The sequence below is a fragment of the Chamaea fasciata genome, unplaced genomic scaffold, assembly GCF_029207755.1.
Source record: "Chamaea fasciata isolate MVZ Bird 193981 ecotype frontalis unplaced genomic scaffold, bChaFas1.0.hap1 SCAF_23, whole genome shotgun sequence".
NCBI classification, from domain to species: Eukaryota; Metazoa; Chordata; class Aves; order Passeriformes; family Sylviidae; genus Chamaea; species Chamaea fasciata.
The window spans coordinates 355,288-371,860 of NW_027094108.1; the positions used below are offsets into that span (position 1 = coordinate 355,288).

Sequence of the window (16,573 nt, forward strand, 5' to 3'; positions counted from 1 at the left end):
TGCTGGGAGCAGAGGCACAGAATAACTGCACTGCCCTCGCCGGGGGTACACCCACCCAACCTCCGCACCATTGGCGACAACACCGCGTTCCCAGGCCCTCGGAGCTGTTTGCAGTGTACCTCACGCTGCACTTACACCACTGCCTCCTGCTGACAGTGCCTAGGACTGGAGCAGTCAGAAAACCAACCACAAATGTCCTTTGGAAAACATATTAAAAGGACCAGATTTCTGTAACCATCCCTTTCCCCTCCTCTGACCGCCCTACCTGCGTATTTCTCCCAAAAACAAGAGCCACGGTAATCCAGTAATAGGCTGGTGTTAAATAGTGGTAACTCATATTTATTACAATTATATACAATCATATTTTATATTTGAAATCTATACATGATCACACAGACGAGCACACTTGCTTGGTGAGGACAGTGAGACTCAGTTGTTACAAGAATTGCTCTGCTAAGATGCTCTGATGCAGTGAATAGTATCATTGGACACCACCATCTGACCAGCTGCAAACACAATGCTGCAAATGAGAGGTTTAAAATTCACTGGTTTGTGTACGGCCCAACGGGGCAGAAAACAAGGCTGGACTGGGCAAGAAGGGCCAGTGGTTAAACCTCAGAACTGGAGCTGTTCTCTCTGCTAGAGAGACTGCTTTGCTGAAGCAGGTGCCTGTCACTGGAGAGGTACCATTTATGATCATTTTTCTTCTCATTTAGGGAGAAAAAAAAGGCTAAAAACCATTGCAAATATTCAGAATTAATCAACTATTTCAGCATCTGATTTCACTCCATTCGTTCATTCATTTATTCATTCAGGGCAGCTGTAAATGAAATATAAGATGTCAAAAACTGATGTGAGCTCCTTGTCTTTGGAGGATGAAGGGTAATAATTGGGATGAGTGGAGTCAACTTCTTCTAAAGCCTTCTACTGGACAGCAACCACCAACAAAGCCACTTGTTCTCATGGATTTTACTGTGGCCATGACACCTGGGCTTGGTGCCTACCAACAGGCCATTCAGATAAATGTAAGCATGCGGGGTGGAAATAGCATTCTTTGGACCCCACAGAAATTTAGTGTTTTACATGCTAGGTAGTTTCAGCAATTTGAGGCTTGGCATAAGGTTTGGAAGAGCCAAGACTGAGATTTTTTTTTCTTTTTTTTTTTTTTCTCTTTTTTTTCCTTTTTTTTTTCCTTTTTTTTTTTTTTTGCAACACAGCATCAAGTAGTTTGAGAAATAAAACAGGGTTATTTTGGGAAGCAGAACTGGTTTGGGCCTTATGTGGGATTAAAGGCTTGTGAAATCAAGGAGCTCAGGACAGACTGGTTTCTGAAACTGGACAGAAGGGCTCTAGGATGCAGCAAGAGGCCAACTGCTCCCATAAGAGGCCGGATTCTGTAGCTGTGGTGCATGGTAAGGCCATCGGTCTGCCAGCCTAGCAGTGACCCCAGCTCACAGGAAGAAGGGCTGGGAGGGGAGAAGAAGCCACTGCCAGACTGCAAAGCCCTGTAGTGAAACAGGGTAATCATGTTGTTCACTGAGCAATCACAACCTTGCTCAAGGTCAATCAAGGGAGAATCACTGCAGGGAATGGTAGCTTTTCCCTCCACAAAATGGGAGAGGCACTGGGGACAGTGCAGCAGGCTGGGGAAGATGTGCAGCAGCAGCAGCAGCAGCAGCCAGGGTGTCTTAGTCAAGCTCATTCTCATTGCTGGCCCCCTCAGGTCTTCGTAGCTTTTCCACCTGCTCATTAATCTGACCATCCCCTCCTCGCCGGTCCTCAGTCTGGACACCCAGACATTCCTCCTCATCCACATGGCTGACATCATCATCCTCATCGTCCTCTTCCTCCTCATCATTCCTCTTGGTTTCCCGTTTCTCCTCCTCCCCCTGCACCTCCATGCGCACCTGGCTGGTGACGTCGATGACGGCCTTGGTGCCCTCCTCCGTGCTGAGCAGGTGGCAGCTGACCTTGGCGCCCTCGGGGCTGTGGTTCTCCTTCACTGGGGAGGACGCGGTGGACTCGTTGCTGACTGGTGAGATGTCGCTGCTGCTGTTGTGGTTGGCAACAACAGGGTTGGAGGGTGAGCTTGGCTTCACTGGGATCTGCCAGGACGGGATCTTAGGAGCTGAAGGGGAGGGAGGGAACTGCCTCCTTGGGGAGGGAAAGAGGGAAAGAAAAGGAGAGAAAGGGGCTTTTATTATAAATACGGAGGGGTTTCAGCAAGACCGAAACTGCAAGCCTCTTTGCCATAAATGAGCAAAACCAAGGACACTTCACTTCTCCACAGAGATTCTCCAAGTGCTTTACAAGCACTCAGCAATTGAGCCTGTACACAAGGAAAATATCCCAGCTGGGCAGTCTGAAGCACTAAAATGATCTGATTTGGCCAATTTTAAAAAGTATGCTACACTCAGGAATACTGCCTGTGAAAAGACATGGGTGTCCCTTCGTAAGACAATCACTAATTAAGTGGTACAGAGAATTCCCACTGGAGCAAGAAGTCAGACACACCAAGTGCCTGAGCCAGGGAATTTCACCACCTGGCTCTCACCTCACTGTGATACACCACTCTTGCATTCTGGCTCACTGCAATCCAGGGCCTTTCTCCCAGTCCCAGCACGCACTTTACATGTTTGGGCCAGGCCCTGGCTGCCACAAACTGGTTCAGCTCCTCTGACTTGAATGGAGTCATAGCAGCTGGAAAGCTGGTCCCGAGTCCTTCCCAGGCGGATTTTAAGGATATGACACTATCAGGCTAATGCCCAGGACTAACAGGAGATTCCAAGCGCCAGGCAGGACAAATACAAGTGCAGGGTGGGCACTGGTGCCCTCAGAGAGCCATCCATCAGGAAGGGCAAAGCACAAAAGCATGTCTGGTGTAGTACTCCCACAGATCCTTGCCTGTCTATGTGAAAAGTGGGAGTACGAAGAGGGGTCAGATGAGGGTCTGCAAAGGCTGTGTGCCAGGGGGTCCTCATGCCCCTCAGGGGAGCTGGCCAGTGCCACGAACAAGAGCAGAGGAAAGCTGGCAGCTGTCCCGCAGCGAGTGCTCACACTGGGCATTGCCTTCCCCGAGCCCGAAGTGGGAACAGGAGCTGCTCTCACCTCCCCTGCTGCTGCTGCCACCAGCAGCCCCTGCAGAGCTGCGCTGAGCTCACCCCATCCTCTGTGAGTGCTCTGCCCTGGCACGATTCTTTCCAGCCTGGCTGTGCCCTGACCATGAGCGAGGCAGCTGAACTGCACCCAGAAGTGACTTTCTAAAACAGAATACAGGTGCAGATGCAGTCAATTCCTCAAACTGAGAGCCATCCTGACTGTGGGGGAAGTGCAAACAAAAAGGAAAAATCTGATCAATTCCCTAAAGCACTCTGTGATTTAAGGCCAGTTTGAAAAGCATTTTGAGACCTGCAAACAGAAGGTGATAGTGGAGTACAAAATGGCATTATTAAAATAGCAGTAACAGGATATAGAGGTAGTTGCTGTTGGAAATGCCTTTCCTCTCCACGACTGCGGGAATCCCAGAAAGCAGCAGTTTCCCCACAACAGTCTGCTCACATATTGCATCCATACCGGTTCAGGAGAAGTCCTTTTAAAGAGTAGATCTCAGATTTCAATTCATTAATATTCTGCGACTCCAGAATCCAATTGGTGGAAGTTGTGGCCTAGAATGTGAAAAACAAGACATAAAGATCAATGTCTGAACTGGAAGATAGTTCACAATGTCACTTTTTCCTATGTTGTTCTGCTCCCATCTGGGAATTTCGAGTCCTGGGGATAAAATACATAAACTCTATCACTTAAAATCTCTCAGATCTGAGCAAAACAACTTCCACGCTAACAAATACTTGAACAGATCCCCACGATGACCAGAAATAGTAACTGTCTCAAGGTGCCAAAACTGCTCAATATTTGCTTTGTGTTTGGGAGACTAATTAATCTTGTCTCCAATCCCATGCACAAACCATTGCTAAAGCATCTCAAGGGGAGATTTCTTTTTTCAGGAGGCCAGCACTTGTGAGAATTCAGGCACAGCTGGGCCCACACTGGATGTTTTCCACCAGCATTTCAGACAGAGAACAATACACAGAGCAATAAACCAAATCATTTGGCACTGACCTATGAATGATTTCTAGAGAAGAACTAGAACTAGGATCCTGAACAGGTCCTTTACTCCTTCGTGTGACTGAACTTAGCTGAGGCAACAGATTCGAATGTTATATATTAACAACTGTTTTAAAACCATTTGCTCATTTCTCCTAAATTATGAAAGAAAGAATCCATTATCTGCATTCTGTGGCATCTAGAGGTGGGCTGATAAATACACACTTGAAAGCTGCAAAATTTTTCCCTTTTTGATCTGAAGAATTAGATCTATGCCTGAGTTACCAGGCCGTATCTCCAGAAGCAGCTGGACTAGGCACTATCTCGGATATTTCAAGGCAATGAATGCACTTTTGTGGGGAAAGACGATAAGTAACTCGTGGAAGCCTGGTACAGCTGCTGTCAGAATTGCATCTGAATTGCCATGGGATAACAGGCAGAAATTACACTAAGTAACTGAGGATAACATGCTGCAAACAATACTTTTGGCATTCTTTCTTTTAACCCTTCTGGGAACTTGAGAAATGGGAGTTTTCTAAACACAGACCATGGTCTGTGGTTATCCCATCCTTCTGCTCCAGTACTTTCTGTTGCCATAAGACCAAAGACTACTCACGCCTGGCACACCCCACAGCAAATTCTGCTAAAAGCCATTAGGAACACACACACTGGTGAGTACCACTGCAGAGACACTCCTAATAAATTCCTCACCCAAGGAAGCCAGAACTGGAATAACATAAAACTCCTCCTCAGCAATTCCCACTAGATGTAGCCAGAATTTACTCTTAAACAGACTTGAGCTGCTGCAGAGTAACCCTGCAGCCAGCACTGCTCACAGTGACTTCTGGGCTTCCAACCCATTGGGCTGGGAGAGGCTCAGGCTGTAGTAGCTGTGTTTTACACAGATGAGTTCCCTCAGGATTCACACTCCCAGCCCTCAGACAGCAAGAATCCAGGAGCCACTGTTCTGGCTTTCTAAGACCTTGAAAGCTACAGCAGCACATTAACAAGGGAGTGATTTCCACTCACTGGCCTGCAAAGGACTCAAATTTCCAAAACACATATGGTGCCAGATGCCTAGGATTTAGAAATAAAATCTGACATCTGGGGCTTTTTAGCCAGTCTCTTTAAAAACAGTTGTAGAAAATTCAAGCCTTGAATTTTTATGTAGGTTTTTTAATTACTTAAAGTCCCTCTTTTTAATTTTTTACAGCATGCCAGTAGGAGTTTGAAAAGCAGATATAAAAACTTACATTACAGCTGAGAAAACACAGCTTTTATTCTTTGGTTTGTGGGGTTGCCCAAGTTTTTCTTTGTACACATGAGGTTTAGATATCATAACAATGTGTGCTACCATTTCAGTGCAGGGGGTAGAGAGGGGGGAAGGAAAACTTCAAGACTCTCTAAACCACCAAGACTTATGGCCTTTTTCCTTCTTAAAGCTCAACATGTGTTCTTAATCTTAACACTTAAGACCTGAAAACAGTTTTCCAATTTCCGGACTGGCTCCAGGCCACTGTCAGGCCACAGTTCCCAAGGAAAATTGAAGCACAGTGTTGTGGCCATGAAGTGCCTTTCATGGCTGCATTTACAGCTGTGCCACTGAGGGACTCCTCCTGCACAGTGTGCACAGCACAGTGAGCTGTGGCCCACCGGTCACACACCATCAAAGGGTGTGCGTGAGACCCAAGTGCGCTAAGGGGAGAAGACAACTGCTCCTGCTACGGCTGAAGGCTGTGACACAGGCTGAAGGGGTGCACAGGAGACTCCCCCTGCACACTCAACACCACGAGACAACTGAGAACAATCTTGGCCTTGAACAATCCAAGTCTGTGAGTCAAAGGAAGACTTCATGTGACTGCCTCCCGTTCACCCTGCCTCACATGTCAACAGTTCCTGGCTGATAGAATGCTTGGGCCAATGGCTGCAAAGTTCTTTGGAGTAAAGCACTAATTCTCATTGCCAGAAAGAAAATCAATTTTGGTTAAAAGTGGTTACATTATTTACATATGTAACAACACAAACTAGTCAGAATTGATGGTTTTATTGCCAAGGTCAAGTCAAGAGTCAAGGGGAAGGAGCCACTGTCTGTCATTAACAGGGTTGTAATGAGGCCTCCTGTTACACTCAGCTGACTAAAGTCATTGAAACAAGAACCCAAATAGTGAGAATGTTTGGCCATAACCTGGATCTGAACAAGTGACTTAAATGCAGTCTTTCAAGTGTGTGCTTGGCTAAACAGGATGTACAGAGTACAGGAGAAATACAAATGTGTAAAATTACATATTACATAACAAAAAAAATTCTCTGCACAACTGCCTGTTCCTCTTTTGGTCAGTGGGCTAACTCCACAATAATTTCATCTCAAATGCAGCACCAGATACAGAGCTGAGAACAGGTCTGAGGCCTCAGACACACAAGCTTCATCTAAAACTACACAATAAAAAAAAATCCTCTCCAAAATCAGATGTATTTCAGTGAGCACCCAACTCTCCTCCAGTGCTCTAACCACAGCACCCATGAAGAAGTCAGACGCAGAGAAACTGGAGACATGACAGAGCTGATGGCTGGTTGTGAACCCAACAGGTGCCTTCCATGTGCCCACAAAAGAAGCCATGCATGCTCCAAAACTGACGATGCTCTAAAGGGGAAGAGTTGGAAGTTGGTACCTTAGAAGCAGCCAGTTCTTGGGTGAGCTCTTGGATTTTCTGTTGCTGCTGGATTAGCAGCTCCTGGACAGCTGCTAAGGTTGTCTGTAACTGAGTCACTGTAAGGGAAAAAGCAGAAGAGTTAAACTAAGATACATCCACAGATACACACTCACCCACGCCTTTCCTGCTGTCTAGCTACAAAGATGCCTCTATCCCTACTATATTTAATTTATCTATGCCCGCCTGCTCACTTTAATCCATATGATTTATTTGCACTGTGGGTAATCTACCTGCACTGCATCTAACCTCCAGTATTTCTAGTTTATCTTTCCATTGTATAGATGTCTATAGCCCACAGTATATCCGTCTAAAACCTCTCCCTTTTAATTATATTGGTTTATGATTTGTACATCTCCCTGAACTTACACAATGTTTGTATCATTTATCTATCTCGGGGCTCTTGCAGGCAAACACTGGGGCTAGCTCCAGTCTGGGAAGAGGCTGCTCTCAGGGTCGACCCTAGGGTATCATGAGAAATGAAAGATTTTCCTTTTTACCTCTCACCCTTCAATGAAAAGTCTAATCAGAATCCTCCCATTCTCAACCTACCAGCGCCTTCAATCCCAACATCTTTAATAAACTTACTGCTGAAAATCATGGTTTTTTTCATTCCAGTTGAATATACTTTGCACTTTTCCCCTTTTTATTTCAAGAGAGCACCCTGCATTCCCCTTCTACACCCCAGAAAACACCGAAAGCTTCTGCTGGACTCCAGCTGCAGAACTTTTTCTACTTTGGCACTTTATCCAAAGCTTCCAGGGAGAAAACAAGCTGATAAAATAAATGAAACTAAAAACTCTATTGGTGTGACAGGTAACAGCTAATCCGGACCATCATTAGGGCATCAGGTAATGAACAGACACCCTATAGAGTCAATAACATAGAAGGTGGCTAAGGTCAGAGAGGCACAGTAATTACAGACTCTCCTGACCCTTCCTCGGATTTCCAGATGGAAGGTGGGGAGAAACCACCAAAAAAAAAAAGCCCCTGAAAACATCAGAGAAGCAGAAATTAAAAATGAACTTTACAGCCCTCCGAAAGGCTGTCATTTTATTCCCCTTATTAATATTCTGAGGTTGGGAGCCTTTCCGTAAAAACATAATTAATTGAGGCCGTGCCGACAGTAAACAAGCAATTTCAAATTAAACCGAAATGACGGCGGCTTCATTTGCAAATGTGAACAGATTCTCAGAGCAGATAAATGAAGTCACCACATAAAGTGGAGATGGAGGGAAAGAAAAGGGTGGGGGTCTTGGCAGAATGGAGGATACATGGAGAAAAGCTTTGAGGGGTGAATTGATGGAGTCATTAATCTTTACCTGTCTGTGTCACACTGCCACTCATCTCAGAAATGTTTGACTCAATCCTCTGAAGTTGTTTCCTGTCTTCTTTGCCTCCCATGATGAGAGGGACCAGGTACTTCTGCATAGAGTACAGAAACTTTTTCAGGAAACAGGGAAGTGCAAAGCACTATCTCTCTAATCTACCAGAAACATCCTCAAATCCCACCCCCCAAATCCCAGTCTTTATCACGGAGCCAGTGATCATTTATCCACACATCTGGCTGAGAAAAATTCCCTCCTTTTTAAAAGAAGTTTAATTAAAAGAAGTTGCAGAAGAGGAATTTTGTGGTTACATTTGTCGTGGTGCTGAAAACCAGCTCCTAAGTCTGGACACAGCCACGAAATCTGCCTCGTTCCATCCCTGCAGAGGGTGGACTGGATATAATAGGTCACAACTGTCCTCTAGCTACCATGGAACCTCCTGCAGCCTCATCCTAGGAATGGAATATGCTTCAACAAGAGCGGACACAATGGAAATTACCTTATTCCTAGTTTGAGGTCCATAGCTAAAAACTAGTTTTGTTTGCTTGCCACTTTTTGACTCTGCATTTTTATGTAAAGTGTCTACATTTCTCAGATATAACAATGGCAGAGCCAGTGAGAACAGAGATGCTTCACCAGCCTGGAATCAACACGATCACTTGGACACAGGCAGTGTAATAAGTTTGTCTCAGAGTACAGGGTAGAAGGGACATATTACCTTGTAGAGCTGGTGGAATCCAAAGGCAATTCCTGCCATTATGATAGCCAAAGCCCCATAATCTCGCCATCTGGAACCAGGGGGACCTACAGGCCAGAGTCAAGAAATAATCACAGTCAGAACTGCAGGTGACAACGTTTTTGTGCATCCATTTTATCAAACAAAACAGTAATGATTAGCACACAGTGTGCAGGCTTTTGGCTGAGGACATTTAAACGTCTGGCCAGACCTCTGGCATTGACTCTGGCCTTGCAGTGTCACAGGGAGAGAAATCACAGCAGCAATTGAAGAGGGTCCATCTTCTTTGCTTGTAGAAGGCGCTCACTCTGAACCAGGTAACTCCCTGGGGCTGGCACTAGTAAGCTTAACTCCTTACCTGAATACCTATTGTTCAACACTATCATAATTTTTGAAAATGGGAACAGAGCCAGAGACTCAGAAGAGTGCAGGAGAAAGGAAAGACGGGAGTGTTTTAAGAAAGAAGAGAAATCTATCAGGGCAATAAATGGGTTTATGAAAACTGTGTCAGCAATTATGGACCATTTCAATGAGGAAGGATCCAGTGTCTTTCAAGCTTAAATTACAAATAGGGACCAAAGCACACATAAAGAGCAGAGAGAAAATATGCAATTAAATACCTACAGAGAGAGGTAAAGAAGTAGATAAAAGCTTGAGATATTTAACAGACAATTGCGCACAGAAGCTCAGAGGCTCCACAGAGGAAAGCAAAGATATGGCATGCCTTGCTCCTTCAGCAGAATCAGAAGATAACTGTAGTTTTCCACCAGCCTTATCCTGTCACCTCCCTCGCAGTTCCCTGAACGAACCTTGTACTGCCCCCGGTTTTCTTTAATATGAGGAGGATGCAGAATGATCTGCCTAAAGTTCAATGGCAGGATGTGGGCAGAACTGACGAGATGGGAGACTGGTGTGGTCTCCAAATCTACATGTGACAACAATGCCTCATAAATGCATTCTGCTCTCCAAAGTGTCAGTTTGGGAGACTTAACTGGCTGAAATGGGTGGCCTCTGGTCTCCTCTCTGCTTTGCTCACCATTGCCATTTTGGTTGCTGCTGAATTCTTCTACAGGCATTTCATTCCAAAAGTTACCCCTAACCCCAGCGTTTAGGGTCTAGAGTATTTGGGCCTGACTCCCAAATACTGGCACTCAGAGCTTCTTGCTGCATTTTAGGACACAGCTCCTGAAATGTTCCTCTGGCTAGAAATCTGAACAAATTAAGGCATCTCTGTCAGAACTGGTGAATAGTGTCACCAGGAGTATTTTGGGTTGCTGCAGTTGCAGTTTTGGAGCTTAGGCACATGATCAAATTATCATAACTTTTTAACTTAATGAGTTAACACACGTCAGCTAAGCTGCAGTAACTGGCTGTGTACATGTCAGGATTTAAAATGATCTCTCACTAATCTTGCTGTGAACCCCAGCCATCCATCCCACTTCCCCCTCTGTGCTGTGCCCCACTGTCACTTCTGGTACCTGAAGTCTCTTGGTTGTCCAGTTCTCTCTCCTGAACTTCTGACTAAAAATATCCTTCTGTGACAACACAATTTGTTCCAGGCTGAGCTGCTGTTGTACAGAATTAATTATCTCAAGGGTCTGTGAATCCTGCCCATGGCTGTCCTTGGTGGGCTGTCCCAAACTCCCTCCCAGCTCCACTGACCTCCGAGCAGGAAGGAGACACACCTGTAGGAATCCATCTGCTTTGCCCTTTCACCTCACTCATCTCAGCCTCCATTCCTATAATGCTTGAGCTAAGAACATTTTATTGCCCCCTGGTTTTCATTATTAATGAAAAGGGACCAGAATGATCTTTCCTAAAGTTCAGAGAGTCTATAAAGACAAGAAGCTGAAATGCCATTTTACTCATTTTAGAGATGTGTGAAATCTGTCTTGTGACAAAAAAAAAAAAAAAAAAAAGTGAGGGGGGTGGAGAGAAGTGAGCGAGGGACGCAGCACTGACCACAGCAACTGCACAACGCTACAGAGAATGTCACAGCTCTGCCAACCACACTCAACCTTTCTTTTTCTCTGCAATTCTCTAATCTGCAGCGAGAAGAGAGGCTTTGGAGTTTCCCGTTTCAAGCTCTGTGCTCACACCAACTGTTCGCATATCCTCAATTTCTCCACTTGTAAAACAAACAAAATTCAGACAAAGTGAAAAAGCACTGACAGCCCAGTTACTTTGGGCACTGCAGAAGTAACAAACCATTCTACTAAGAGACCTTCAAAAGTCAAGTGGAAGGGACACAGATGTTTTCTCAAGGTATAAATCTGTGGTTTTGCTACGTATATTTAATTTCCCCAGCAGTCACTGTAAATTGCATTTCCAGAATAAACACTATTTTTAAGATCCCCATTCACCAAGAATTATCTTTCCTAACAGCAAGTAATTAGGCCTTGTGCATCCAACTTAAGGTCAGCTGCACTAGTATTCACATTTAAAACTGTAGAAACTGATGCTGGAAGAGGTGGTTTTCCAGAAGAAAACAGTGAATCCATGGAAAGGTATTGGGAAAAAAAAACCCAAGAAACAAACAACAAAACAGTTTGGATTCTAGTTACCATTTTTAATTGTAAGAGGAAACAGTCTGTATTCTACAGACTTCCACATAATGAAGACACAAGAATGGGAAAAGAAGATCCAAATGGCAAGAAAAAAATCACAGGAGCTGATTTTTAAGCAGATGTAAAACCCTCATTAATGGAGCCCATAAATACCATGGGGAACAACACACACAATACCCGGACGATAAGCATGCAGCTTTGCACACCTTGCTCAGAAACTCCCCTGAGTTTGCTTGTAATTATATGGGTTAGAAAGGTAAAAAAAAAAAAAAAACCAACCAAAAAGCCAACAAAAATCCCCAACAAATTAATCATTTAAATATTTAAAGTCAGATTTTTGTCCTCACTTCCAGATTAGTGTATTTCATAACACCAGCCCTGTTTTTTTACTGGGGGTTCATTTTAGAGCATGTTTAAACTAGTCAGATTGAGTGATGCTTCCAGCAACTAATCGCATGTCAAATAAAAGATATTTTATGTAATAAATTACTGCTACAAGTAATTCAAATGTCATTTATCAGTTTTATTATCAGTCAGGCAAAGTCTTGTTTCTCTATATTAATCAAATTCAAGCTTTCTTTAAGCTTTTTTTTAAGCAGTTTTGACACCTCTTGGCAAAAGTACAAACTGGAGGAAGGAATTACTCCTCCAGAACAAGAGGAGAAGTAGTAGAGATGGTATTGACCTAAAATACTAGAAATTTAATTATTGTCTCTTCCTCAAAAAAGTTTTTATACTCTCTCTTCAACCAAACCCGGAGGACCTATGCTACTCTGATGGCTTACAAGTGTGCTTTTTTCTTGTTAACTCTTCAAAAATAAGGAAGTATGTATACAAATTACAGGTATTTCCAATAAAACATTAAGTTCAATTGTACAAAATGAAGTATTTAAGTGGCATGAATTTAAGAAATAAAACTGTGGTGGCAATAGCAGATCAAGGAAGCAAATTGAAAAGGGGTACCCTGGATTTATTGCTGTGACTCACAGGAGTGGGCATCTTACACTGGCATTACTGGCAAGATCATCAGCTTGGCTGTTGTTTCATTCCTGCTGAAGAAATGCTTGAGATAGTTCTGAACCATCCTGAACTTCTGTACTTGTAACCCACAGTTCTAAAGTAATTTTTAAACACGAAGCAGCAACACCTTGTGGGAAGAGGGCGCAGAGAGAAATCAGATTTCTTAAAACGCAAGCCTCTGTTTTCAGCACAAAACCCTCCTCACTTTGTGTTTTGTCAAGAGGTGTCAGAGCTACTCAAAAAAAACTTTAAAAGAACCAAAAGTATCAAATACAAAGCGGTTCACAGTCTTGAAGACCTAAGATGTTGCTTCACCAGAAACTCAGTGTCTTCTCTGGGGAAGGCAAATGCAGCTCGAAGTCTTTTCCAGTATGAGCTCTTCAACATGAGCTCTTCCCCTCGCCAAGTCAGTGTACAGACTGAACAGCCTCTCCCTCTCCCTAGTCATTTAGATATTCTTCCAAACTTCAGATCTTGCAGCATTCCAGCTAAGTGTCACAAACACTCTGTGAGATGATAAGCGGAACAGATAGACTGAAAAAGCAGTATCTATCTTACTCTGCACACGGCAACCCCTGACGAGACTGTGAAAGAGAAACTGACCTACTAAACTAGCACAGAAAAAACTGTCCTGAAGCACATTTGGACCAATTCAGAAGTATTCATTATAGGATTAGCATCCAGCTGATGAAATAACCTACAGCAAACGGCACACCTTGAGAGAACTGAGCCACTGCACAGTCTCATCCAACAGGCCTAGAAAAACTCACACATTCCTTTTGCAGTTCTAATACCATGGAAAGCACTTGATAGGAAGACGACAACGATGGATGCATCATTAACACGCACCAGGACTACACCAGCCAAGAACTACAATAGGGCTCAGATGAGAACTAATCAAAACAATTATTTTGTCAAACAAATACCATGTATGTCCAGCTATTATTTCTTTTTATGCATCCATTTAGAGGTTAAGCTTAAATAGAAGGTCTACAGATAATGGCCAGACTGGGAAGGAACAACACCTAATAAACTTACTGTCACCCCTTCCCCAGTTTTGGGGGCTGCTGAAAAGGACTGCCTCGCTGAGAAAGGCTTTGGATTCAAATTTTTTAAAAAGCACCAACCAGATCACAAAGCTACAGCACAAGTTTACAATCAGAACCCCTGTGAAGGCTTTTATTTGGTGGTCCTTTTAGTCGCCTTTGATTTCCAAGCATTACAGAATCATACTTTCAAAATTCTCTTCCGAGCTGTTACTGGGAACATTCTGATGTCAAAATTTTGGTTAAAATTCTTACGTAGCAAGAAGAAAAGGGGAGCTGCTGCTTTGAGGAAACCCGAAATAGCAAAAGGAAACCAGCCAAGGAGTGATAAAGCTGCCAGGGTTAACAGTGATGACAGTGTTTCCCAGGCTGAGCTGCATGCTTTTCCCTGCTCTACTCATACTAGTGGAACACTGAAATAAGGGGAGATAACTCTTCCAGTACTGGGTTGTGGTAAGAGTTATCTGAATGAGCAGTGGACAGCACTGAGGGGTGGATCTGGCCCTGCTTCTACAGCCAGAGAGCAGATTTTGCTTTCCTGGCATTTTCTGTGGACTACAGCAGACAGGAATTAGCCCAGGAGGCAGAATTCAGCACTAGAGCTCACCAGCACAGACAATACAACAGCCAGAAATATCCCAGTTCTGAGCCCAACAGAATCACAAAAGTTTTTCATCTCAAACTGTGCCAAACCAGAGCAGCTAAAAACTCAGAAAGCAAGTCTAATATTGTCTCCAGCAATAGCAAACCTGTGCCATAAACTAATAAACACAGCTCTAATTGGAGTGTTACATCAGTCAGTATCTGCCATAGAGCTGTTTAAGAGCTGCAACAAAATCCTATTCTTTATACTTGGCAGGTAAGGGAAGTGATTTTCAAACTACCAGCCACACATGTGAGCTGAACAGCTTCTTTTGATGGATTTTTAATGGTGTGCACTTTGGTTTTTATTGTTTGGAGCTTAGATACTTTTTTGCGAGGTTTGTTTTAAAATGCAAATATATATGTAAATTTTGAGTCTACGCAGATTATGTTGGGATTCTAAAATTTCTTTGAGAGTGTATTTTGTACACAAAAATCATACAATCACATCCACATAGTCTACACAGAATTTCTGCTGTCACACCTCAGATTATTTAAGACCAAAGAGAAAAGTTTTCCAAGTTTTAGAAGGGAAGGCTGAGTCCCCTGTTGACAAAGTGCTTTTCTGACGTCCTTACAGTGTGTCAGAATCTAATCTGCATTGACTATCCACCTTCAGGTCAAGAGGTGTCACAGGCTGGTATGGATGACATTTGTTTGTAGACAGTGATCATTTGTATCTCATTTTCCTTGTGTAACACGATCTTGTCACAGGCATCAACAACCACAAAGTGCATTCAAAGTAACATTTGGTGTCTAATTTGGACAAGAAGTTTGTCATCAGCTGAACTGAAATCCAGGATGCCACACAGGAATCTGTGAAATCTCTGCAGGAATCACAGCAGAAAGCAACAGGGAGCAGGCACTTTTCCAAGTGGCACTTACTGTACACCACGGGGTGAGGAGGCTGAGCTGGCACCGGGAGTGTGGCAGGACCTGGGGACTGGGGCTCGTCCGTGCTCGTGCCCGACTGCTGGAAAGCCAGGTCGATTTCTTCATCTGTCAGGCCTGGGGGAGCAGAGGAAATGAAATCAGTTTAGCACCTTTACCCACTTTATGCACACATAATTAAATTCTCAAGCCAGGCAGAACCCTTTCAAGCTGCAAAGAATTTTGGCACTGACTTGAGCAGTAATGCCTCCCCAATTTTGGATTCACTGGAATGTCTCCCTCTCTCTTTCTCTGTTGCAATTTAACCTTAAGCGACAGAATATTAGCCTCAACGCTGCTTCCAAATGTGGCTCATTCAATTTCCTTAATTTATCCTTGAGTTTATTGCTGCTTTTGAAGTAGCTTTCTATTGCAATTCTCCATTCTTCCCCCGAAAAAAAGATACCATCAACTGCAAATGTGGCTCATTTTAATCTGTAATGGTGTAAAAAAAAAAAAGAGGGGAAAAAACTAACAATAATGCATGAAAACAGACAGGGAAACAAAAAACTAATTATTGGGTTAGACGACTAATTAGTCTAGATCGTTTCCGAAGACGGGAATAATTTGCTTTATTTTATGACAAATGCAGAAATAAAAAGAAAAAAAATCAGGACTGACTGTGATTAGTATGAATGGGACACAGAATGTAAGGAGGAAATAAAACTATAACAAAACAGATCAAAACAAGGCCAAGCCCAACTTTCGGCTGAGCATTGCCCTGGCCCATTGGTGCATGATTAGAGTGCCCCAGGGCAGCCTGGTTTTCATTTCACACAGAGCTGGAGTCACACTGCACACATGGGATGTTGCTGCAGTGACTCCTGCCATCAGGAAACGCCAGGATGACCATCTGTAATTGGCCACAACATATGGAAAGAATTTGGCCAACAAGGGGGAAAAGAAAAGCAGCTAAAGGATTCTCGATGACCAGCATCTCTGAAGAAGGAAGCACAGCTGGATTATTTTTTCCAACAGGAGAAAACATCCTCTAGAAAAAGAATTTAGTAGTCAGATGGCAACCATGAAGTGGGAGCTGGACAGCTGTGTATCATTTGTTGTGTTACTCTCCTGCACAGAAGCACATAAAAACCCAGTGTCCCTGCCAGGAGGAACACCTGAAGGGATTCAGGACCTTTCACCATACATCCAGTGTATGCAAAAACACTCCGAAAGGCAGGAAGTGACAATTTGGATTTAAGGAAAGAGATCTAGAAGGTAAGAGGAAGACCACTCGATTCTCACATGATTCTTGTAGGGACTGAGTACAGAGAGGAAAAAGGTATGAACAGGACAGCGCTGGGAAAAAAATGGGGGAATACTTTCTCTCCATCACCCTCGCACGAGAGCCATAAAGCATTGCTGGGAGATGAAATTCCTGACCTTACCACTTTAAAAAAATAGCTTTTTAATATTACAGAGAGATGCAATATAGAAAATGATCAGGCCACTAGGCATATTAGCTAAGCTGCAAGAATTTTTTTCAGGATCT

The 16,573-nt window shown here is 43.6% G+C and overlaps 1 protein-coding gene across 2 annotated transcripts in view; it reads right to left on the reverse strand.

Annotated features, from left to right (window-relative positions):
* Positions 1 to 293: 293 nt before the first annotated feature.
* PEX14 (peroxisomal biogenesis factor 14) overlaps positions 294 to 16,573 on the reverse strand; it is a 71,221-nt gene continuing 54,941 nt past the window's right edge. For both annotated transcript variants that reach the window (XM_066203179.1, XM_066203180.1), the window contains 6 exons: positions 15,037 to 15,159; positions 8,859 to 8,944; positions 8,135 to 8,237; positions 6,774 to 6,871; positions 3,574 to 3,665; positions 294 to 2,154 (listed from right to left, as the gene is read on the reverse strand). In XM_066203179.1, the coding sequence (XP_066059276.1) occupies positions 1,689 to 2,154; positions 3,574 to 3,665; positions 6,774 to 6,871; positions 8,135 to 8,237; positions 8,859 to 8,944; positions 15,037 to 15,159 (968 nt within the window). In that variant the 3' untranslated portion in view covers positions 294 to 1,688. The remainder of the gene's footprint in view (positions 2,155 to 3,573; positions 3,666 to 6,773; positions 6,872 to 8,134; positions 8,238 to 8,858; positions 8,945 to 15,036; positions 15,160 to 16,573) is intronic.